General features: G+C 40.1%; 1 protein-coding gene across 4 annotated transcripts in view; it reads left to right on the forward strand.

The window, feature by feature from the left end:
• The first annotated feature begins 260 nt into the window (after positions 1 to 260).
• The window catches only part of CDK14 (cyclin dependent kinase 14), a 550632-nt gene continuing 524710 nt past the window's right edge, over positions 261 to 26182 (forward strand). Inside the window, exons 1-2 of one of the 4 annotated variants that reach the window (XM_014842923.3) lie at positions 261 to 790; positions 10538 to 10569. In XM_014842923.3, coding sequence (XP_014698409.1) covers positions 700 to 790; positions 10538 to 10569 — 123 coding nt within the window. In that variant the 5' untranslated portion in view covers positions 261 to 699. The remainder of the gene's footprint in view (positions 791 to 10537; positions 10570 to 26182) is intronic. The other 3 variants (XM_070508163.1, XM_070508157.1, XM_070508181.1) reach the window with 3 other exon arrangements.

Raw genomic sequence — 26182 nt, forward strand, 5'->3', positions numbered from 1 at the left:
CGCGGGCGAGGCGGGCAGGGCGCGGCCCGGGCCGGGGGCGACCGGGAGGGGGCGCGGCTGGGCGCGCGGGCCGGGGAGGCGCCGGGGAGGCCGCCGGGGACGCGGCTCCGAGCGGGGAGCCGAGGTCGCGCCGGGGTCCCGCGCCCGCGGGCCTTCGCCGAGGGGGAGGCGGGGCGGCGGCGGCGGCGGCGGCGGCGGCGGCGGCGGGAGGGGCGGTGCGGGAGGGCCGGGTGGCGGTTCGCGCCGCGGCCCTTTCTCCCGAGCGCGGAAACTCGGGGCTGAGAACTTCTCCCCGCCCGCGCCCCGCGCGCTCGGCGACCCCTGGCTCCCGCACCTGGTCCCCGGCCCGCCCCGCCCCCGGCCGCGCTCCCCTCGGTTACAAAGGAGGGAAAATGAGCCGGGCGGCGGCGGCGCGGCGCGGGGCCCCCACAGCGGCGGCGGTCGCGGCCGCCCCCGGCACCACGTAGAGAAGCCCGTCCGCCCGCCCAGCCGCGGCCCAGGCCCGAGCCGAGCCGAGCCGAGCCGAGCCTGCCGCTCGCCGCTCGCCTCCCGAGCCCTGCGCGTCGCCTCCCGGCCGGAGGAGGAGGAGGTGGAGGAGGAGGAGGAGGCGCCGCCTTCCCTGCGCCGCGCGCCCTCGCCGTTGTCTGCTCTCCGCTCTGGACCAGTTTGGGGAAGTTGCCGGGGCCCGGTGTCGCCCAGATGTGCGACCTCATTGAGCCCCAGCCGGCCGAGAAGATCGGCAAGATGAAGAAGTTGCGGAGAACTTTGTCGGAGAGTTTCAGCCGCATCGGTGAGTGGCGCGCTGCCCGGGGCACCCGGCCCGCCGCCCCGGCGCCCGCTCCCTGGCCCCGCGCTTCTGGCACCAGCCGGGCAGCGGCCACCGGGCTGGCGTGGGGCGCGCGGAGCGTGGAGGGAGCAGTGCCCGGGACCTGGGGAGGGCGGCAACGGCAAGGAGAGACACCCCTCTGCCTCAGATCTGGAGGTTCGTTTGTGGACCATCTGAAGCCTACAGTTTGGGTTCCCCTGCCTCGCCGCTAGCGCTCGGGCTCTCGCGCCCGCCCGCGGGGAACGCCCCTGCCCCCGCTGCGCACCGGGCTGCGCGGCCGCCTGGGTCCCTTATTTTGTGTGCGCAGGCTTTGATATCGGGTGTTTAGTCAATAATTTAGCTTTGAACGTTGGTGAAACGTTGAGTTGCGCCTCGCTATTGTTTAACACATCCAACCTAAAGAGAAGTGGGACAGATACCTGGGGACCTTTTGTTCCGTACTTCGAGTCCTCGAAAGCGAGATTTGGGTGTTCTCCGAATTTTTCCACTGCTGCAGAGAAATGCGTGCCGTGAACTTGTCGGAACATTTAGGAATAAGTCTTCCGAACTTCTTTCATTTACTAGGGCTCCAGTGCTATTGTCTTTAGATCAGCCAACCGACCAACAACTAAAAACCGACCGAGAAATGTTTTAGGACATCTAAGAATAAATGTCACAGACTGTAAGCGGGTGACAACAGTATCACGTGGAATGGGTTTGTTAGATTTCTAGGGTTGGCCATGGAAAACCTCTTTGCACCTTAAGACGGTAGCTGCCTCCTCTAACATAACTTTCGTTTATACAGGTAACTGCTTTCAGCGAGAAAATTGCACAGGCACTAAGAGTAAGCCCTCCGAGTCCCTAAGAAGCCTTCTAGCCTTTGTTCCACTTATTTAACATGTCATCCATGTTAATGAAGGGGTTAATGGAAAATAAGCATAAGATGCCTAATTCCTTAAAGTAAACCACTGGAATGCATATGAATACTGTAGTCATCCTTCCATTCATTCACATAAAAATCATTATATAAGTGCATCGTAAAATATGCAAACTTTCTTCAGGTAAGAGAAAACGAGGACCGAAATTTAGCCTCGTTTTTTGTTTGTTGTCTTTTAAGTTAAAATTTCCTATTTGTATCCAAAAGCATCCCCAAGAAGACTGTAAAGTTGTGGTGTGAAACCAATACTTATTCCTGGTTTTACTTATTAAATGTATTGGATATTGGAGTTTCACTCTTGCAAGTTAGGGATGCTGAGAAGAGTCCCTACATTCAAATGAAGTTGGAAGTCAAGAAGCGTGTGAGCCTGCAAGGTTCATTATTAAGGAGGATGTTTCAGCCCCCTACCCCAACCATCACAGAGGCAGGTTCTGGAGTCCATTAGGCCCTGTTCTAAAACACATTAACTGTATATTTACTAATGCTAATGACTCTGTTGGAGCCCTTCCAGTTTTGTGTTAAATAATTCATTGCAATTGAGTCAGTAAGAAACCAAGGACATTAATATAAAAATTCCTTATGTTTAGATAATTTCAAGGTTTTGATAGACAATCAGTAAAATTTGGATTAACTACAATGCTGGCAAATGGGGTATTATAGTTAATTGGATTTTCTAGCTTACTGAGATTTAGTGATGTGAAACTCCTTTTGATTGCAACTCTTGTTAAAATGTCTTCTAATATCTAGTAGATTTTATTTCCTCCCTCTTAAAAAGAGTGTACAGTATAGTGAACATAACTGATTATTTGTTGTATTGGTGGAGGATATGATTCTGAATAACCAATCTTGTTCTGGAATACTATAAAAGGAGATAAAGAGTTTTTAAGTGGTTATGATTGTACACCAAGCCCGAGACATTCATTAGAAGTAGGATTACAGAAAAATAAATCTTTATCTATGTATTTTCTTGATATTTTATTTGCAAAATCAAAAAGCAAGGAAATCAACCTGATTATTTAAAGATTTTTAAGGTGCTGGAGGCTGTTGAACTGAGGCTTTACTGTGGGATTATATAGTGCATTGATTAAAGGTGTGGGCTGTGTGTCAGACAGACTGGGGATTTCTGGTGTTGCCATTTGTAGCTGAGTGACCTTGGGCAGGTCCCTCAACTTCTGAGCTTGTTTTTCATGTACAACTCAGTTTTGTTATTGACGCTTAGTGAAATAATGCATATGTTGTCCTGTGTGGTACGTAGTAAAGACTCAGTAAATGCTCGTAATGTGTTATTATCATTATTAGAGATTGCGTGATACTGACATAATTGATCTTCTAGGTGGGAGCAAGAGAAGTGAGGGAAGAAGTGGCCACTGACTTTACGGTTTAGCTAACCTGGAAATGGGATAGGTTTTGGTGTTAGGCCGCTCTGGGTTCAAACCCCATTTTCCCTGCTTGTTGTGTGCCTTGGGCAGCTAGCAGAATTTCCCTAAACTCAAGTCCTCATCTGTAAATTTTCTTAAGGTTGTTGTGAAGATTAAATTGGATAAAATACATAAAATATCTAGTGTGGTATCTGTCATATGGTGAAGATCAATACTGGAGGCTGTTATTATTCCTTCTGATTTCTCTGTTTATCCCCTGTCTTCCTCTTTTCTTCATTGGTACTTCATGAGAGGATCAGAGTGAATGGTTTATTCCTGCTGGATAATCCAACATCTCACTATGTTCATTCCCTTTAACCATTCTACGATGGCTGATGACATAAACATACTGACTTTATTTTGCTTTTTTAGTGTGATTCGAAAGTGTAGCTTGTTCTATGGTAAAATATACAGTATCATTGTTTAACCATAAGAAATTAGTAATCATTCATCTATGGAAAATGAGGACAATTTTTGAAAGTATGTGATATCCAATCAATGAATTTATTAGTAATAACTCTGACTATATAAAAGTAGCAATGCTAATGTTTAATTTATTCATACATGAAAGTCCATGCCACCTTTGTCACTGCCCACCCGAAATACAGCAGATCTGAGATTACTATATTATAAAAGGTCTAATAAAACACATTAGCTTTCAAGCCTTAGCACTCTAATTTACGACATCTGCCAGGGAGTGACTATAATACAGCTATGGTTCTTTTATAAGATGGATGTAATTTGATTTCAAAATCATCTGTTGATTTCAGTAGTGAGTATTTATGGTTTTCTGCTAAATAGTGTCAGGGTGTTTGCTTATTTAGGAATTCCTATAGTTGTCTCATACATATTTTTTAAAAAAATTTAGGTTAGTATAAACAAAGATAAATTGGAATTATAGTTAAAAAAAGTTTATATTAAAACCCACTTTCTCTTATTTTCCCTTGTTTCTTTTTTATTTTTGATTGATAGCCTGGGAGGAGAAAGGCTTTCTGTAATATCCGGTGTAAGATTAGGGTCAAACTGACATTTCTTCGTATTCATTTGAATGCAGTTCTTCACACTTATTTGGATTATCTCCTGGAGAAAGGAAGTTTATACTCTGTGATATTTGAGATGAACTCCATGTATACTATTTCTTTAAAAGATGTAGTTTGTGAGAGATCTGAACAAAAGGAAGAGACTGTAGTTACACTGCGTTTTCGGGTTTGTTACCTTAAGTGTGTAATTCTAGAGTCCAGCTGTCATTTGATAAATCCATTCTGTCAGGAAAGAGAAAGGTAAGGTTAAAGGTTCAGGCACAAGTTTTAACTATTGTACCATATCCTCTCCCAATGCAGTTTCAAAAAATTTTAATTTGAAAACTATGAAATGGAATTTATATCTATAATTCTTTCATAAGAGAGAATAGTGTATGGTTTTTCGTATGCTAAAACTTTAGTGTATCTCAAAGTGTAAGATGGTATCATTTTGCCATTGAGGTAGAACTCGTTAATTCAAATAATTATCAAGTATCTCCTGTATGCTAGATATTGTGCTGGCATTCAGATTTAGTGACCATTGTTACTAGTCCTTGTCCTTAAGGACTTTAAGAAGGACAGGCCAATGAATGGGCATTAACAATATAGAGTGACAAATTCTACTGTAAAGGTTAGCATAATTTGCTTTTGGAGCACGTAGGAGGGACATCACTTTAGTCTTGGTGAGATCATGGAAAGCTTTCTAGAGGAATCAATGTCTGAGCAGAGGACTGAATAGAATATGTGATTATCTTAAATGGTATATGCCCCTTTGTTAACCAAGAGAAGTGTAGTATGCTTGTTATCCCATGATATCCTTGAAGACAATTGTGGGTTTACATTTACATGAATAATTAATAGCAATCAGGGAATGTAATCAATAATGAGATGTTGTGTACTTGTTTAGGTCAAAGTTTATTCGTCAATGACCTGATAAATATTTGGCAAAGACACCTTTCATTGGCCTCTGTTGTTACTTTTAACTGCTGTTCAGGGCAAAGATTCCATATTTAGAAGAAACTGTACAGTGTCCATCTAGCAATGAAGGGTTTCAATGAAGCAATAGACTTCTTGGTCTTAAAATGTTTTCCCCTGAGGTAGCCTGGGCTTGCGAGTAGGGTGCAGGGGAGAGAATCTGGCTTCCTGCTCCTTATATCTTAGAAAATACACCTGCAATTGCCTCTTCTCCTTCCTCCTTTTCTTTCTGACAGACCCCACCCCTTTATCTAGGATTTTGGGAGAATTGGCAGGACTTAGGCGACAAGAAGAAAATAGTCATTTGGGTGTCAAAGACATCCTGGTTTTTTGTTTTCCTCATCTCTCATCTTGAGGGTCTTCATTCCATGTTTGCAATTCCCTAAGGCATAGTATCAACTGTAGTTCTTACTGGCTGCTTTCTTAAGAAAACCCATAGCTGAATTTCCAGAACTTTTGTTAGGTCCAAAGTAAAGAAAATAAATTTTAAAGTTTGTGCTGTGAATTATAAGTTTGCTGCTATAGCTTTGCATCTTGCATGGCAGCCACATAATGTGTTTTCCATTAGTCTCTGTTAAAGGAGCTTGTATGAGGCTGTACAATAATTGACTTTGTGTTTGAAATCAATGAGCTGATCATTTCTTATTCCAAAAAATTGTTTTTTAGATGGAGCAACTTGTCTATATTTGTGTAGGTCACTAATGTTTTAAAAAGGAATCACTAGTCAAGTATGCTAATTAAAGGACATGCTTTGGGTTAAGGGAGTGAGGGGTATAGTCTAGTAACATTGTTGACTGATATTTAAAGAAAGATTTCTATTAGAAATTTTACATTCTAAGTTAAAATGTAGCCATTAAGAATCATCTAGGATGCAGGGATGGTTCAACATCCGCAAATCAATCAATGTGATACACGACATTAGCTAAATGAAGAATAAAAATCACATCATCATCTCAAGAGATGCAGAGAAATCATTTGACAAGATCCAGCATCCATTTATGATAAAAACTCTGAATAAAATGGATATAGAAGGAAACTACCTCAACAGAATAAAAGCCATATGACAAATGCACAGCTAATATCATTCTCAATGGAGAAAAACTGAAAGCTATCCCTCTAAGAACAGGAACCAGACAAGGATGCCCACTGTCACCACTCTTATTTAACATGGTATTGGAAGTCCTACTCAGAGCAATGCGGCAAGAAAAAGAAATAAAAGGGATCCAAATTGGAAAGGAAGAAGTAAAACTGTCACTATTTGTAGGTGACATGATTTTATATATAGAAAATTCTAAAGAATCCACCGAAAAACTTTTAGAAATAATAAATGCATATGGTAAAGTTGCAAGATACAAAATCAACATACAAAAATCAGTTGCATTTCTATACACTAACAATGAAGTAGCAGAAAGAGAAATTAAGAATACAATCCCATTTACAATCACAAAAAAAGAATAAAATATCTAGGAATAAACTTAACCAAAGAGGTGAAAGATCTGTACACTGAAAACTACAAAGCATTGTTGAAAGAAATTGAAGAAGATGCAAAGAAGTGGAAAAATATACCATGCTCTTGGATTTGGAAGAATTAACATAGTTAAAATGTCCATACTTCCTAAAGCAATCTACAGGTTCAATGCAATCTTTATCAAAGTTCCAGCAACATGTTTCACAGAAATAGAACAAGGAATCCTAAAATTTATATGGAACAACAAAAGACCCTGAATAGCCAAAGGATTCCTGAGAAAAAAGAACGAAGCTGGAAGTGTCACACTCCCTGATTTCAAAATATACTGCAAAGCTGTAATAACCAAAACAGCATGGTACTGGCACAAAAACAATCACACAGATCAAGGAACAGAATTGAGAGCCCAGAAATAAGCCCACACATCTATGGACTGCTAATTTTCGACAAGGGAGCCAAGAACATACAATGGAGAAAGGAGAGTCTCTTCAATAAATGGTGTTGGGAAAACTGGACAGCCACATGCAAAAGAATGAAAGTAGAACATTATTTTACACCATACACAAAAATTAACTCAAAATGGACTAAAGACTTGAAACCATAAAACTGCTAGAAGAAAACATAGGCAGTATGCTCTTCAACATCAGTCTTAGCAGCATATTGTCAAGTACTATGTCTAGCTTGTCAAGGGAAACAATAGGCAAAATGAACAAATGGGACTACATCAAGGTAAAAAGCTTCTGCACAGCAAAGGAAACTGTCAGCAAAATGAGAAGACAACCTAACAATTGGGAGAAGGTATTTGTAAATCATATATCTGATAAGGGCTTAATATCCAAAATATATAAAGAACTCATTCATCTCAACAACAACAAAATTAACAACCCAGTTTAAAAATGGGTAAAATATCTGAACACACATTTCTGCAAGAAGGTATACAGATGATGAAAGGATGTTCAACATCATTAACTATCAGGGAAATGCAAATCAAAACTACGGTGAGGGACCTGCCCCGTGGCTGAATGGTCAAGTTAATGTGCTCTGCTTTGGCTGTCCAGGGTTTGGATCCTGGGCCCGGACCTACTCACTGCTCATCAAGCCATGCTGTGGCAGCATGCCACATAGAAGAACTAGAATGACTTACAACTAGGATATACAACTAGGTACTGGGGCTTTCGGGAGATGGAAAAAAAGGAAGATTGGCAACAAATGTTAGCTCATGGCCAATCTTCCTCATCAAAAAGCTTACTTAAAAAGAAAGAAATGGGGCCGGCCAGGTGGCACAGCAGTTAAGTGCGCACATTCCGATTGTTGGCGGCCCAGGGTTTGCTGGTTTGGATCCTGGATGTGGATGTGGCACCGCTTGGCAAGCCATGCTGTGGCAGGTGCCCCACATATAAAGCAGAGGAAGATGGACACGGATATTAGCTCAGTACCAGTCTTCCTCAGCAAAAGGAGGAGGATTGGCAGTAGTTAGCTCAGGGCTAATCTTCCTCAAAAAAAAAAAAAAAAGAAAGAAAGAAAGAAAGAAAAACCTACGATGAGGTATCACCTCTCTCCCGTCAGAATGGCTATCTTTAACAAGATAGGAAGCCACAAGTGTTGGAGAGGTTGTAGAGAAAAGGGAACTCTGAAACACTGCTGGTGGGAATGCAAACTGGTGCAGCCACTATGGAAAACAGTATGGAGATTCCTCAGAAAATTAAGAATAGATCTGCCATATGATCCAGCTATCTCACTGCTGGGTATTTATCCAAAGAACATGAAAACACAAATACGTAAAGATACTTGCACCCCTATGTCGTTGCAGCATTATTCACAATGGCCAAAACTTGGAAGCAAATTAGGTGCCCATCAAGGAATGAATGGATAAAGAAGTGGTATATAGACACAATGGAATACTACTCAGCCATAAGAAGCAATGACATCTGACCATTTGTGATCACATGGATGAACCTTGAGGGTATTTTGCTAAGCAAAATAAATCAGAGGGAGAAAGTCAAATACTGTATGATCTCACTCATAAGTAGAAGGTAAAAATACAACAAACAAACACATAGTAACAGAGATTGGATTGGTGGTTACCAGAGAAGATGGAGGGAGGGAAGAAGGTGAAAGGGGTCAATAGGCACATGTGTGTGGTGATGGATTGTAATTAGTCTTTGGGTGGTGAACATGATGTAATCTACACAGGAATCAAAATATTATGATGTACACCTGAAATTTATATAAAGTTATAAACCAATGTTGCTACAATAAAAAAAGGAATCATCTAGGATCTCATATCTTTCTATCAAGATAGGTTATTTTATGTTTAATGTAAGTTAAGTCAAATACATGATAAAATATATGTGAGTAATTGAGTGCAAGATATATCATTTGAGGGGCTGGCCCGGTGGCGCAGTGGTTAAGTGCGCACATTCCACTTCAGCGGCCCAGGGTTCACCGGTTTGGATCCCAGGTACAGACATGGCACCATGTGGCAAGCCATGCTGTGGCAGGCGTCCCACATATAAAGTAGAGGAAGATGGGCACAGATGTTAGCTCAGGGACAGTCTTCCTCAGTAAAAGAGGATTGGCAGCAGATATTAGCTCAGGGCTAATCTTCCTCAAAAAAAAAAAAAAGTTAAGTCATTTGAGACTGTGACAAAAGCCTACCTTTTTATTTTCCATTCAGAAAAAATTGTTCTCTAATAAAGGAGGTAGAGATATCTATTACAGATCAGTTTCTTAAGCAACAGGGGAAGACTAAGAAACTTTCAGCAACATTTTATCTTCCTCAACCTACCTTAGTTTACCACCTTACCTTACCTTAACTTAACCTTAACTTACCACCACAGCCACGTACTTCTGGAAGTTTTAAAAAGACAAATTTATAGTATGAAACAGAGAAAATAGCCTTAGGATTGCTATATAACATAAGCTTTGGTATGATGGATTCAGTTTAGGCACATGACTTCTCTCTGAGCTCAATTGCCGAAATAATTTGCTTTCTATTTATTGCTTTTGTCAGAACATTTCCAAGTAAGAGCTACCCAGATACTTCTATCCAGAACAGGACTCTCCAGTATAGACCCGTAAACACCTATGTACAAATTCTGTAGATTTAAAACATTTCTCCAACTAGTGGTTTCAACTAAATGAGCTACTATGTTTCAGCTAAATTAGCTACTTTGTGCATTTACCTTAATATGAAACATTCTAAGTAATTCTAAGATTTGAGGAACTAGGTGTTTTCCAACTATGCATGAAATACTTCTCTTTCCCTTTAGAGGAATAGAATTCTAATTCTGAACCATGTATATTTAAAATAAATTTCAAGTATTTTCTAGTTCCTATAAAATATTCTGAATGTATTATTTCCTTTGGTGAAACTTTGTTCTAAAGTTTCTCATGTTGAAATGTTTGACTGTCTCTACAGTGCTTATTTTACATGCTTGGTTTTTCATCACTGTACTTAAACTTCCCTAGTGTGAAAATCTCATTCAGGGCACTGTGCAGAGTGGATGTCATCCTAACAGTTGGTTTGGGAGGTCCATACAACATGCATGATGATATATGCTCAAAGCCCACAGGTTTAATGGGAAATTTCTTAAAGACTACTTTTTCATTCTGTCATTAAAATATTTTCCTACTGAAGAAGTGATAGGGGAAAGATCATTCTTTTCTATACTTGGGAGGATAGATCATTTCCATATTTATGAAAGTATTTCACAAAGATGCATGCTGTGCAACTCTCTCTCTCATTTGCAGTTTTGGTATTTGTATCATAACATTGTTATTCAGGATAGGGTACAATTTTATTTTCTCAAAGGAAAACACCATACTGCTTTTTTTTTTCTGTTTTCTAGAACTTAGATACTTGGTCTCTTTGAGATGTTTCACAATAACTGTTTCCTTTCCCTTTTTATTTTATAGCTTTGAAGAAAGATGACACCACCTTTGATGAGGTAGGTTAAATTTCTTTATCTAATGTTAGATGTATTTAATTACTGCCAGGTAAAGTCAATAGGTGCCAACTTCACGCTTAGACACAGAAAAAAATGCCTTTAAAAAGACAAGAGATGACATCTCTTTATTTAGTTACAATATATTATCTTCCAATTTTAAATAATCCTTCAAATGAATTTTGGCAGCAATCAACAGAAATATGTCTTTTTAAATTAATAGAGAAAAGGTACCCGCAGACCTTTGTGTTTTGCCTTCTTGATGGTGTTAGTGCCAGTGAAACCCAGTGTGGTGTGTGCCTGGGGCAAGTCTGGAGCTGTTGGTGAGCTGGGCAGCATGGCTCTCTTGAGCCATCCTCTGAATCAGGGTGTGATGTGACATTGACGCCACATATTGTTTGTCAGACTCCCAAAGGAGGAGCTGACTTTTCCTGTGCTAGTTTTCCTATTCTTTGTATATCAGATCTGTCTTTATTTACTTGCTGCAAAGTAGCAAAAAAGCCTGTTCAAATAAGGCAGAGGGTTCATATGTAATTAATAGCATTCTGAATGTGATTTTTTTCAATTGTACTCTTTCCTGAGACTTTTGTAGTATCAGTGGGAATCACCAGAGAAATAATGTTTACAAAATGTTCTCAAGAGTGCTGTAGAGTGAAGTGTTTCATTGTCGCCATCCAAAGCCACAGTAATTGATCTGTGTTGTAAACTGGGCCACGTGTCTATATATATATTGCATGTTTGTATATGAACACGGATGTGTCTACACAATGTGCTTATCCTGCAGCCTAGTGAAAGCACAGGTTAGTTTGATTGTGATTGATTTCACAGTTGCAGATTCCATGAACTATGCTACCTGTCCTCCCTTGGCTGTAGTGCTTCAGAGAGGAAAGGACATTTGTGCTCACGGAAAGTCCCCTTGGCCGTGTGGCTGTGGTGCAGGGCAGGACCACTCAGGGAGAACCTGCTCCAGACTGGCATTTCTGGATGGGGCCAGTGACATTTGGCTCTCACGGTCTGCTGCTTCACTGCTGCACCTGTTCTTTCTTTCCCTGGGTCCAGCTCTATAAAGCCATGTGTCCTGGACTCCAGAGCAACTTCCCCGCCAGCATTCCTGAAACATCCTGTAAAACTTAGTTACTCTAGACCTGAAGCAATAGAGGAATCTTTTCTTCCCCATCTGTAGTAGGTAATGATGATGTTTTCCTCTAGACCTGTATTTCTGGAATTTCTGCAGTGTTACTGAAATGTTTTTAGGAGAATATTTTCTTTCTTCCCAGAAGAAATCAATGTGAGCATATTGGACACCTTTTCTCACTTTATAAAGAACAGTCTCCCCTCTAATTATAGTGGTAATTTAAGCTTACATAAAAAATAAGAAAAGGAAAAGGAGAAAGAAAAATCTCCCAAATCCTATTATTCAGCTATGACCACTGTTGAATGCTCTTCTTGCTTCTTTCCCCATGTTAAAAAAAAGCAACAAAAAGAAAACATAGCTCCTATATTGTATCCTGCTCTTTTCTTTTAACCTGTAGCATATTTCCCCATGTTTTTACAGATGACTCCTAATCATCACTAGGAATTTAAAAAACCTCTTGTCTTGTTTAAACACCATTGTTAATGACTATATGTTATTCTGTCATGTGGTTGTGGCATTAGCTTTAAAAAAAATCTGACATTGGAGCCTAGATGAAAGTCAAGGATGTATATCTCAAACCTGTAACTCCCTGCCCTCCCTTACTGTGAAACCTCAGCACAAGGGTCTGGATTTTGTAATTTGGGACAAAATTATCCTTAGCTTTTACAAAGTCGTCTTTCCTCTGTTAAAGGAAAGAGATTGGTTAAATACCTCAAATCAGTGAGTCACAGAATGCTATACCTGGAAGAGACATTGGAAAATCATGTGGCCCACTTCGCCATTTCACAGGTGAAGAAACTGGGGTCCAGAAGGGCCAGGTAATCAGGGGAAGAGCCAGGGCCAGGAGCCTGGGAGACAGTAATAGAAAAGGCATGCTTGAGTATAAACACTGGCTCAAGTACCCTTTGAGGGCAGTTGACTTCCTTTCCCCATGCCTGTTATAAAATGGAGATGTACTAGCATCTCCTTCCTCCGGTGGTTGTGAGGATTAAATAAGCTACCTGTATTCCAGAGCAGTGACTGGCACATACTAAATGTCTTATCATTGGGATTAACATCATCCTTGTCCTCCTCCTCATCATTGATACTGATCATGACATCCACCTGTAGTTGAAGGGCTGAAAGGGGGATGGAAAGAGTCAGTGTGAAATTAAGTATTAGCCCTATGAGGAGAATTTCAGATATTCCTCTAAAATTCCCTATAAGGTTTCATGTGATGATTTGCATATAAAAACTGTGAAAATATTGTCTAAAACCCACCACTTTTTAGATTCCTTGAGGGAATGATTGCATTCAGCTTTGTAATCGCTCGGGTGTCTTGCACATGTTTAAAATTTGATAAATATCTATTGAATATTAGTAAATATCTGTTGCAAATGAGGAGAGAGAGTGTTGATCCGAGGGTCAGCCAATGTGGATTCTCACTTGCCACTTCCTAGCTGTTTGGGCAGGTCATTTAATTTACCCAGGGCTCAATTTTCTCATTTGTAGAACCAATCAGTTAGACCATGATCTTCAAGTTGCTTTCTATCTGTAAATGTAGGATGGAATCCTACATAACAATCAACATAAAATTATAATTTTACCAAGATCAGAAAAGAGCATCACACTTGTTATTATGTAAACAGGAAGTCACTGAGTTCTTCTGTGATCATCTTTAGATTATAGTGGTATAAGTTTTCTTGAACTCATTTCATGGTCTTCCACTTTTCTTCTTGGTGGGGGACTCTGCTGTCCATTGGAATTCAATTAACATTTGAGTCTTGAACCTAGGGGCTGGGTCACTTCTTAGATAGGCATCGAGGTGTGGCAACTCTCTCCTTACTCAGTAGGGGCTGGGTCAGCTTCTTAGACATGCATTGAGGTGTGGCAGCTCTCTCCTTACTCAGTAAGTGTGAGCTGGAGGGCTCCTTATCTCCTTCAAGGAGTGGCTTCTCCAGAGTGCCTGGAGCTGGAGTTTAGCTGCTGCTCCCTGATTCATGGGGAGGATTTCTCTAGGGTGTGGGTAAATGTTTGACCTTGAACAGAGGAGAAAAACAAATAGGGACCTATTTGGAAGATTTATTTACTTGTTCTTAAATAGGCTGAAATACCTGACTGCTAATTTTCATAACCAGCCTGGAATTATATTCAGGAACTGTGTGCTGATGCTTGCTGTAGAGAGAGGATGAGGCACTTCGGAAGTTACATATTGAGGGGCTTCAGATATTTACAGTATGAGGCAATTTTTTTGGAATGGGGAATTTTGTTGAAGCTCATCATGTTCAGAGAGAGGACATTCTAAGGATGATCATTTTGCCCTCCCTTCTTGCCTGTCTGGGCCCTGGTTAGAATAGGAAGCATTTTATGTTCTGTGGGTTAATCTACACATTTAATGTGGATAGACTAGTTATTTATAAGGATATCCCAAATAAAATTTTATTGGTTTTATTTTGTTGTTTTGTTTTTTTCCCCACAGAACTTCTTGATCTTTGGAGCCTCAGGGTTTGGCACAGTACATGGTCAAAATGAAGGGGCTAAATACATGATTGGTGGAGAAACAAACAGTTAAGCCAGAATGAAAGATGAAAGAAGATTGCTATTTTGTGCATAGTTTTAAGTGGATACATTGTTTTTGGTGACATTGTGATGAGAGCCTCTAGTAACTGTGAACTTCTTATCTGTGATACTATTACAGAACTTTCCGAATTTTTTTCTCACCTTTTTGTCCCCAATAAATGCCCAGGCCATGTCTGCTGAGTGGCCCCATTTTTTCTTGGGGCAGTGAACAATAGCTACACTATGTCTTCAGGTGAAGTTTTGAATTTTATTTTTTAATTTAATGATTTGTTTTAAGATAATAATGATACCTAAAATACAAAAGGTCAGATAATACACTCCATCTCCCCCAATGTAAAATTACCATGCAGAAAACCTTTTGAACTTTGGAAGCTCCAATTAAGTGTAAATATATGTGTATAGGAAGAGTTGGAAATGGCTAAAGCCGTAGCAATTCATGGATTGTTCTTGTGCATAAATCACAAGTTGTGTAGTTTTAGTTCTGCTTCGTGCCTCTGTTATTTTAGCTCAGATGAGTTGCCAGAAGAAAATGTTGACTATGCTTGGCTCTTTGGTGAGAAATGCAAAAATTTTAGCAATTGAAGTAAACCTTTGAAATGTAAAGAGTTTCATTTATTTAAGATATATAAGCACTTTGAAAAAAATGGGCGATCATTTATGAGTTTTGTAATTATTCTCTGCTCTGGTCAGTTATTTCATGTTTGTGAGGTAGAAGGGGCTACCAACACTTATTTTGTCATTTTCCCTCTATTTTTTGTACCCTAGGAAAATGTGTACAAAGCATTACATATGATCTGTAGCTGCTTCAAGTACATTTTTAGAGGTTAACTTGCTTCCTATCTGCTTAATATAATCATTTTGTAAGATAGATGGGCAGAGTACATTGATCTCAGCTTCTAGCCCACGTCCTGTTTCTTATCTTGTATATGATGTAACTGTAATACCCGAGATGATAAATGTAGCAGTGATTTTCATGAGAACCAGAGTCTGGGACTAGGTACAAATATGATTTGGGGATATTCCTGATCATTCTTTTCCATACATTGAGGATGGGTCTTTTCTCACTCTATCGTCGTCGTCGTCGTCGGATGGGTCTTTTCTCACTCTATCGTCGTCATTGTCGTCGTCGTCATCATCATCATCATCATCATCATCATCGGAGGCTTCAATGTCTGTGTGAATGATGTATACACCGTATACAACAGTCTAGTGTCAGCTTTCCTTGACTTCCTCATCTAAAACATTGAATCCCAGTACCAGTCTTAGCTCTTTCGTTCCTGCTGCACTCCCTCTCTCTCTTCTTTGCTGGCTTCCAGTTTCGAGATGACCCCTACTCCACCTGCGCTAGCCTGTTCTTCCACCCGCAACCCATCCCCCTCCTTTGTTTCCTTCTCTGTTCACTCAGGGTCCATTGCTCCTTTGCCAGGATCCTCAATGGCCTTACACCTTTGTACTTTGCTTGTAATCTCCTCTGCCAGCCCTGGCATCTTTTCCTCCCTTACGCAGGGGCTGCCAAGAGCTGCTTGAGGAAATCACTCTGTAAATAAATTTATCATCTCCAGCCTTAGCTGGAACCTGAGGCTCCTTTGCACAGTCTTGAACTATGTGGCTGGTTTGTTTCCTGCTGAAACCTTTCCACTCCCTCAAACCTTCTCGCCTCCCTCCTCCACCCCTCCTTCCTTTAGTAAATGACTCCCTCGGTATTGGTTTGCTAGAGTTGCCGTAGAAAAGTACCACAAACTTGGTAGCTTAAACAACAGAAATTTATTGCTTACAGTTCTGGATAGCAGAAGCCTGAGATCAAAGCGTTGACAGGGTTGGTTTCTTCTGAGGGCTTGAGGGAGGGATATATTCCAGGCCTTTTTCCTTAGCTTGGAGATGGCCATCTTCTCCCTATGTGTCTTCACATGGTCTTCCCTCAAGAGTGTCTATGTATCCAAATTTTCCCTTTTATAAGGGCAGCAAGCATATTGAATTAGGGGCTCACCCTGCTCCAGGATGACCTCATCTTAATTTAATTAACTATATCCACAATGACCCTATTTCCAAAAAAAGATCACATTTGGAGGTACTGAGAGTTTAGACTTCAACATAGGAATTTTTGGTGGATACAATTCAACTCATAACACTCTTCAACTTCTTAGAACACTTAATGCTGTTAGACGTCAGCCTCTTACCCACATGTGTACCTTCATTTGCTCCAATCTTCCTTTTTTCTGATGTCAGAGAAGAATTTATTTTTTCTCCTGTTCTAGGCTAGTTCCTCCTCCTAGCCTCTTCTTTCCTTTCCCTCCTCTCCACTCCAGAAGCTTGCATAATTGATTCTTTCCTTTCTTATCTATATTTCCTGTCTCCTCTTTTTACAGGTATTTCACGGTAAGCTCTGAGCATGGTTAAGTCTTCCCCACCTCTTCCGTCCTAATGGAAACCCTCCATCCTCTGTGATCATTTCTTCATGCTCTCCTTGAGTGGTTTGTCTATCCCTTGCTTTTGACTCCATTATTACACTCACATCAGTGTGGCTGACTTAGCTTTCTTTCTTTTTCTTTTGTTTTTTGAGGAAGATTAGCCCTAGAGCTAACATCTGCTGCCAATCCTCCTCTTTTTGCTGAGGAAGACTGGTCCTGAGCTAACAACCGTGCCCATCTTCCTCTACTTTATATGTGGGACACCTACCACAGCATGGCGTGCCAAGCGGTGCCATGTCTGCACCCGGGATCTGAACCTATGAACCCTGGGCCACTGAAGCGGAATGTGTGCACTTAACCGCTGTGCTGCTGGGCTGGTCCCTGACTCAGCTTTCCATTCTGAATTCCACTCTCAGATATCCAGCTGCCCATTAGATGTTTCTGCCTCGGCATCTCATAGTCACCTCGATCTCAGCACGTACAAAAGGTTACTAACTTCTATATTCCCCAAACCTGCCCCTTTTCTCTTTACTATCTCAGTGATTGGCTTTAACAGACGCATGATTTTTCCCAGGCAAAAACCTGACACCATCCTAAACTTTTCCTCGAAGCCCCACATCCAGGCATTGGCTTGGTTCTTATTCCCTCCTGTGATCTCGGTTCTCACTGCTGAGGCGCACATTCTGCCTCATCCTTTCTTGCCTGGACCTGCAGTAGTCTTTTAACTGGCTTCCCTGCCTACATCATGCCTCCTACTCCAACAGAATGACAGATCTGAAGTGCAAATCATGCTAGTCTCCTGCTTAATACTTTAAAAGCTACCTGTCAGCTGCAGGTTCAAGTGCGAACTCCTAGCTTGGCTTTCAAGGCCTTTCATGATCCATCTCTTGCCTAATCTTTCCACTGCTATCAGTCATCTCTTGTTTTATTGCCTTCATTATCATTCCAGCTGCCACCACCTCAGTTCAGGACTTTATCACTTTAACCTATTTTATCCCAACAACCTCTTAATTGGTCTTAGTGTTCCATCTCTCACTCCTCCACTCCACCCTTCCCAAAACATCTTTCTTGTTGTACTTCCCTCTTCAAAGATTTGTGCATCAAATGTTTATTGATGTCTGTTTTATGTCAGGCTCTGGATATACTCTGAACCTGACTCTCAGTCTAGTCAGTCTTACAGAATTTAATCGCACTGGCATTTACAGGTTGACCAGCTCTTATCATCTTGCAGTGCTGGGCCTGGGCACATATTCAACTTCACTCTCTCTTTACAGTAAGGTTTTATATTCCTTTATATCCTATTTTATTTTCACCATGGTCATGTCTGCCATCCCTGGATGCTATGAACCTATCCCGTGCAAGAAGTCTAGAAGTTTACAGACTGTTTTCTGATTATGCCAGTAATATGTAAGTCATATATCAAATTCAACAAGTTGGATGGCTGAAAAAGAACCTCACTTCCTCAATTCTCATGTTGGAAATTTACTTGAAATTTTTGGATGCTTAAAACTTTCTGTACTTCAGTTTTTCCTTTCTATAAAAGTTTGATCACATTTACTATTTCCCTAATTATGGTAGATGTAATTACCATAATTATGTGTAGTCCCAGACAGTGGCTAGAATGTCTGGCTAGTACTGTAAAGATTCAGAGAGGACATACATGTCACAAAACTCAAAATGAGTGACATTTGGGAGAATTAGTCACTTTCATATTCTTAATTCCCAAAAGACAGAATGTTACAGAAGTTGACAGCATGGGTAGTGTCCTGTTTGTCTTCATGAGCACTGCTCGGCTGGCGGCAGGCCCTCAGCCTGTAGGAAGTCTCTCCTGTGAGGGCAGGTGGTATTACCTTCCTGGCAGGTCTTTGATTTGCTTGTTTGAATTCATTCGCAGAAAGCTGGCCTTTGGCATAGGAAGTCTCTTTATACAGCCTAAGTACTTATGATTTTCTTCAACAAGTGCAAGATGGGCCCAGATACAGGAGTACATTATATCCATTTTCTTTCGGACTGAAATATGAGCCACTGATTTATGATCTCTAAATCTTTAAATCTCTTGGTTGTGTTTGAGATGGCCTCTTATTCTAGAAGACATAATGGTCATTGAAATCAGCTAAGCCAGGGGGTCAGGGTTTCTGAGGACTGGAATCATGGTCTACACTTGATCTGGAGTGTGTTGACCTTTAGGTCATTGTGACAGACATAGCTTTCTAAGTGATCCTTCTCTGAGGAATACATTTTTTCATGTGTGAGGAAGATTGGTCCCAAGCTAACATCTGTGGCAATCTTCCTCTATTTTGTATGTGGGACACCTCCACAGCATAGCTTGATGAGTGGTGCATAGGTCTGAGCCTGAGATCCGAACCTGCGAACCTGGGTGCTGAAGTGGAGTGCCTGAATCCAACCACTACACCACTTGGCAGGCCCCTCTGAGGGATACATTTATGAAATATTTACTTTTTTTAGTGAGGAAGATTGGCCCTGAGCTAACATCTGTTGTAAGTCTTCCTCTTTTTACTTGAGGAAGATTGTTGCTGAGCTAACATCTGTGCCAGTCTTCCTCTGTTTTGTGTGTGGGATGCCTCCACAGCGTGGCTTGATAAGTGGTGTATGGGTCCACGTCTGGGATCCAAACTGGCAAACCCTGGGTTGCTGAATCAGAGCACACGAACTTAACCACTATGCCACCAGGCTGGCCCCATGAAATATTTTTTATAGTCCAAAACACACTTAACTCTTATTCTCTGTGTCATAAAATTTGCAAAAGGCACAATTACAAAAAATTGGAACCAGAAAATTTCTCTCGATTTTGCAAGCTTGATTTCTTCAGGGTGTATCCATGTCAGGTCCTCGAAGGAGCTCTTTTACCATATAAAGACAATAATTGAAGGAATACTCAATTTTTCCTCCTGAATCTATTTTATTTGCAGTATACAAAGTTGGTTCTTGTTATTCTTTCAATTTATTTAGTTTTTAAATTTTCTTTTCTTTTTTTCCGTTTTTCTTCCTTCATCTCTGCCTTCCTTCTTTCCTCCCTCCCTCCCTCCTTCCCTTTCTCTCCCCACCCCCTTTCTCATTCTCTCTTTCTTTTCTTTGTTTGAAGCATATAAGCCTGGGAATCTTCTTAATTTTTTTTTTCATGATCTGAAAATACGACAGTACTCTTTACTGTCGTGTGTTACAGTGCAACATTATGTGCTTAATTTTTTTTTTAAATAATGAGATTGATAGTTTTTTGTAAGTCTTTTTAAATAGCTACTCTAAATTCTAAATTCCATGGTGGTATTAAATCTTATATGCATCGATAAGGAATGTATGGAAAAAAATTTTTTAAGGCTTTTATGACCAGTTTAAATAAAGTGAAAAAACCTGTTTCACCATGTAATTGTATACTCAGCCTAAAATGTATCAGGTAGAGTACTTATTTGACTTTTCACTGATATGCTTTTTCTAGCCTGGCAAGTCAGACTTGTAAGTATTGAAAGAAAATTAGAATTGGACAGAGAACCCAGGGAGTCTTGGATTCACCAATTCCATGTGCCTTATTTTTGTTTTCTCAATCTATGGATGCTCTCATGTGAGATATCTGCGAAGTGTGATGTCTAGAAAGTATCTTCATATTCATTGTATGGGAATTACCATTCTACTCTAGCTGACCTCAGACACGTTGTTACAATTCTGTGTTTTGATCAGCTGAAATATTGAGATATGCAAGTAATTTCCTTTTAAAAAAATGTGGAGCAGATTGATGCCAGTCTCTTAATTGTGTTTTGATGTATTTTCTTGAGTGGGAAAGAAAGGGGCTGAGTTGGAGTTAGAGTACTAGGAATTTGGCATATTCCAGAGTTTGCCCATGGGAATGTGCCAAGTATGAAATTATCACCCATGACATATGTCTTGGAAACAAACTGAAATATGTTCCTCTAGTCTGTTTCTTGCCTTAAGCCTGGGCTGTGGCTATAACTTAGTTACCTCCAGAGTATTACTTGTTCTATAGTGAGAGATTTTCAGAGAAGGGGATTGTACTAGCTCTATAAAACTGTGATGGGCATGGAGGGTGAGAGCTTTCTAAATGCTCCTTGAAGATTTTGGTGCAAGATTCTTCACTTGCCCCTACCAGAAATCGCACACCTTAAGAATACTCCTGCTGCAGTTTGCCAGGGTTGTTTTTTGAGTGTGTCATATCCCAGAAGTGTGTTTGGGTGATAAAAATGGTTGAAAGCCACTCTTGTGAAATATATACTGCTGAACTATTAGAAAGGAGTTGAAGATGTGTATTGGTAGTCATATGAGTCTGAATTTTTTGAACAGCTCTTGATTTCAGATCATGCATCCTAATTTTTGGTTCAGAAAATATAGTCCTAGTTCTAGAATTGTATACTTTTCTTTTGAGGAAGATTAGCCCTGAGCTAACTACTGCCAGTCCTCCTCTTTTTGTTGAGGAAGCCTGGCCCTGAGCTAACATCCGTGTCCATCTTTCTCTACTTTATATGTGGGACGCCTACCACAGCATGGCGTGCCAAATGGTGCCACGTCCACACCCAGGATCTGAAGCGGTGAACCCAGGGCTGCCGAGAAGCAGAACGTGCGAACTTAACCTCTGCGCCACCGGGCTGGCCCCTGTATATTTCTTAATATCACATTAATTTTCCAGATATTTTAGCCAAAAGATAAACTAATACAGTGATAAAGAAATTTTTAACAGAGAAGGGGCTAAGTAGACATTACTCTAAAACAGATAAAAGTGAATAAGGATAACTTAGGGTTATTTTTTCAGTTTTAATGAAAATTTTATTAACTTGAAAATTATAGATAAAGAAGAGATAAGATTGATGAGATAAAATTGTATGTTGGTAAGTCATTCAAGGCATGAATTACAACTTTTGTGTGATAGGTGCTCATTTATTTTAAATCTTCTTCAGCTGTATGGCTCTCGTTAGATTGCTTCAAGTGAATGTGATGGAGAATGTTCTGCAGTGCTTGATTCTCTTCTTTTAAAAGGCAGACTATTTAATTTTATAAATGAGCTTCCTTGGGTCATTAGATATTGGGGTTCAGGTGTGCAAAAGGCTTGGCAGCATATGGCCTGTCCCCAGATGCCCTAATTGAGCTCAGAACTTTCCCCAGGAGGTTTGCATTACTCTATCTAAATGACGTGTTACATGTGCAACAAAAGGTGCTTTAGTCATAAAAAGAAAAAATAAATGTGGACTTTGCAAGATACACTGGTCTGCTTTTATATTAATTTCTCTACAGTTATTAGAAGATAAAGATCTTAAAGCCCATAGCAATGACATTAATTGGATGAGCACAATTTGGGGTGATTCACTTTTAGTACCAACAGCATCCCTTTATTTCTCTTATTCTATTGTTTTATATGTACACTTCCTTCCATCTGAATATATATTTTCAGGTAACATAGGTTCCTTGAACTCACCCTGGACTTTTTTTAGGTTTGGAATTTTTTCTAATCGCAATTACATGTTTTTCACTGGCTAATTTTAATATTTGGCATTAAGAAAAGAAATTATGCTCATTGCAGAAAATTGATAAAATATTAAAAAGCAGAAAATCAAAATTATAATGTGAAGTGAAAACAGCTATTGTATATAGAGTATGATCTCAACTTTGTAAAACATACATGTCCTCAGCGTGGGGGAACATCTGAAAAAAGGAAATGCAACAAAAGATTAATATGGAAATTGAGGTTCCATGAAGTTGTGACTGCTCAAAGCCCCTCAACTAGAAAGCACTTTAATCCGTGACTGCGACCTGGTCTCTCTGACTCCAGTGTGTGCTTAGCATTTCACTGGGCTGCTCTCCAGGAGAAGGGAGAACACCACTCAGGCACCGTGGGTGTGGTGCACAGTGTGTAGATGGAGAAGGGACTGAAAGTGCTAACAAAGATGCAACTGATGTTTGGTAGTAATTCTGATAGATGGTCGGTTTTCCTAATAAGGCATAGTAAATAAGGCAAGGCAAGAGTAAGTGAACCTGAAAGATTCCTGCAGTAGATCTGCGTCATTTTCAAGCCAAGTTACACCTGTCTTACAGAGAGGAGCGAGGTCCAGGGAGATTAAATAAGTTGCTGAAGAGAACATGCTGGGTTAGTGTGAGATCAGGAAGGTCTCTCCTAAATGACTGTTTACATTTTAGATTTCAATTTCAAGGCTATGTTAAAACTGTGCTTGTATGGCTGTTTTTATCTGGACTTGGGTGAAATTGTTTGAAATATAAGCTTGATCCTTCTGGTAGTAATAGTTTAATACAAATTTCCAGCTAGATGTTAGAGCTGTGCAGACAGTGAAGGTCGTGGAAGGTTAACTGTTGGATGAGATACCATGGAACACCAGCCTGCCTGAAGATGGGTTTGAGCTGGGAGGCATTGGGAGGCCAAAGCTGGCATGTGTTTTAACTGGCATGTTCAGAAGACACTGTCAGAGGATCTTTCAATGAGTGTAAATTGCCTTCCTTGAACAGGCAAATAGCTAAATAAATTCATTTTTTCTTCAGATCCTGACTATATTATACATACACTTGAATTATTAGCTTGTGCATGTGAAGTGACTGTAGCTTCATTTTTACTTCACATTGTGACAACAGCTCAATCCTGTCTGAAGCAAGTGGTCCAGCCTCCAGCCATCCTGCTTCCTTTGCTGAGCCCTTTCAGCCTAGGCAGTGGGTTCAGTCAGTTTATGACTCTTTGGCTGCTTGTGGCGTCCTTCTGCTATGACAGACCTAATTCTTTCCTGGCGCATGACTGGTGCAGGCAGGGGGAGGAGAAGAACAAAGTAGCAGGCAAGAGATGCTGATGTTTATAATGGTTGGCCCCTGTTCAGCCGTTAGCCGACTTATAACTTGTAAAAACAGACTTGCACTTGCTCATGCTCCCCACTCCGTTTCATGGACTAGTCCTGACATGTGTACCGTTTGATTGACTTTGTCTTCTGTTTTACCACTAGCTGAGTTGGGAAGATTTGAGGACCCAAATATAAAGAGTGATTTTAGATTCTTTTTCTGGTACCAGTGGGCTCAGAAGTAGGAGAATTTGTGGTTCCTTAGTGATTTTTCTTTTTCTTTTTGATGAGAAGGAGCAGGGAAGTGAAAATCTCAAGAGAGCAGAATCAGTTTTCCAGTCACCAAGCTCGTTAAGTTGATATTTACTTTTAAAATGAATGTATTTGCCAGCTCTTCCTGCTGTTTGTTTGGGGGCATTTAACTTACACGTGGGGGCCTCTAACTGGGTTCTACTTCCATTTGAGCATTTTACCCCTGAGGCCAATGACTAGTACGATGTGCTGATCTTGGTTGTAACACCTATTTTTTTTTTTTAATTCAAGTTAGATTTATTTTGAGAAAAAGGAAGGGACAGAAATGAAGCTGTCAGTTTTTTCCTATTTCTCTGTGTTAACTCCTCAGTCTTGTTAAACTTATTTCTAATAACTCAATTGACATTTATTCAGGGGTTTAAGAAAACTAGAAATATGATTAAAGTACAGCCTCAAAACTCAAAGGTTACATTTGAAAACTTGATATTTTCATTATTATTAATTCTAATACTGTTATAGTTTTACAATATAAAATAATACCTGGTCATTAGTGAAAAGATAAAAAAATCCAGATGATATAGAAAAATTGGAAGTTTAAAAAAATAAGGTTTCATATTTAGTAAAATGTTTTCTGGGACTGATGATTGGATAAAGAAGATGTGGTATATATACACAATGGAATACTACTCAGCCATAAAAAAAGACAAAATTGGCCCATTCACAACAACGTGGATGGACCTCGAGGGTATTATGTTAAGCGAAATAAGCCAGTCAGAGAAAGACGAACTCTATATGACTCCACTCATAGGTGGAAATTAGTAGATTGATAAGGAGATCTGATCGGTGGTTACCAGGGAAAAGGGGGGGTGGGGGGAGGGCACAGAGGGGGAAGTGGTGTACCCACAACATGACTAACAAAAATGTACAACTGAAATCTCACAAGGTTGTAATCTATCATAACATTAATAAAAAAAAAAAAAATGTTTTCTGGGGCCAGCTTGGTGGCCTAGTGGTGAAGTTCATGTGCTCCACTTCGGTGGTCCAGGGTTCACAGGTTTGGATCCTGGACATGGACCTAGCACCATTCATCAGGCCACGTTGTTGCAGCATCCCACATAAAATAGAGGAGGACGGCACAGATGTTAGCTCAGCGACAATCTTCCTCAACCAAAAAGAGGAATGTTGGCAACAGGTGTTAGCTCAGGGCCAGTCTTCCTCACACACACACACACACACACACACAAGTTTTCTTTCAATACTTTTAAAAGAATATCCTTTTCAATTTACAGTGGTTTTTTTCTTTCTTTCTTTTTTCTATGCAGGAACATGATATGGTCCCAGTATTGTTCAAGTCTTTTTTTTTTTTTAAATAAAGTTCTTTTCATGAAGTATTGTAATTTTCTTAATCTTTGTGACTTGCTTTTTTCATTTTTCATTAGTTATTTCAAGACGTCTTTTAAAAAAAGAATCTCTAATTAAAAATGAAAATCAATTTTTATTGTTTCTGCTCCTATAGATTCTTATATATTTATTTTGTATTTTGCTATTTTAGTAAACTCTTTTGGTTACAGTATCTTTCAGAGGGTTCCTTTAGGTTTTCTAGATACATAATCATGTCATCTGCAAATGATTTTATTTCTTCCTTTCCTGTATTTGTCAGTTTTTTTTCTCTTGATGCTTGTAACTTTCTAAATGAAAGCTATTTTTTTTTCAGTCTCAGATGAGTATTTTTCCAATACAAAAAATTTTAATGAACAAGACATATTGATTATTTCAACTTCTCTAGATATTTAATAACCAAAGGGTCCTCAGATACCTTTTATAGTAAGTTTTATTGGTGAGTTTTTAAAGCATTCTGTATTAGAGAACTGCCAATTATCTTTAATTATTTGAAGGCTGTTTTGAGGAATTTTAAATTAATTTTTTTAAAAAAATGTATGCCTCTTTATTCATTATCTTCTTGACATTCATTTGCTCTTAAAAGTCTGTATATTAAACATTTCTGTAATGTAAGCCACAAGTGTCCTGCAAGATGTTGCATATTTTTGCCTAGTCGGAAACCTGGAAAATGTTTATGAACTTTTAGTGGGACATTTGCCACTATTTCAGGATCACCCATTTAGGGATAAGTCACGGGAGGTATTGATTCAATTGTTGATGGGCTGGGTAATTTTCTTTTATTTCCAAGGGATGGGCTGGTTGGCATGGGCTGCCTTTGGTTGTTACTGTGTGTTCTCTGGGCTGTGAAGCCATGCCTCTCCACGCTGAGCTCTCTTTGAAGCAGGGTGATAAATGGAAATCACAGGAACAGGAGCTTTGGGATCTCACTCCTCCTGTCTTCCAGCTGGGTCCCCTCACCCAGACAATCTATGTGTGCCTTCTTTTTCTTTTTTTGCTGAGGAAGACTGGCCCTGAGCTAACGTCCGTGTCCATCTTCTTCTACTTTACATGTAGGATGCCTATCA

The sequence above is a fragment of the Equus asinus genome, chromosome 1 (assembly GCF_041296235.1).
Source record: "Equus asinus isolate D_3611 breed Donkey chromosome 1, EquAss-T2T_v2, whole genome shotgun sequence".
NCBI classification, from domain to species: domain Eukaryota; kingdom Metazoa; phylum Chordata; class Mammalia; order Perissodactyla; family Equidae; genus Equus; species Equus asinus.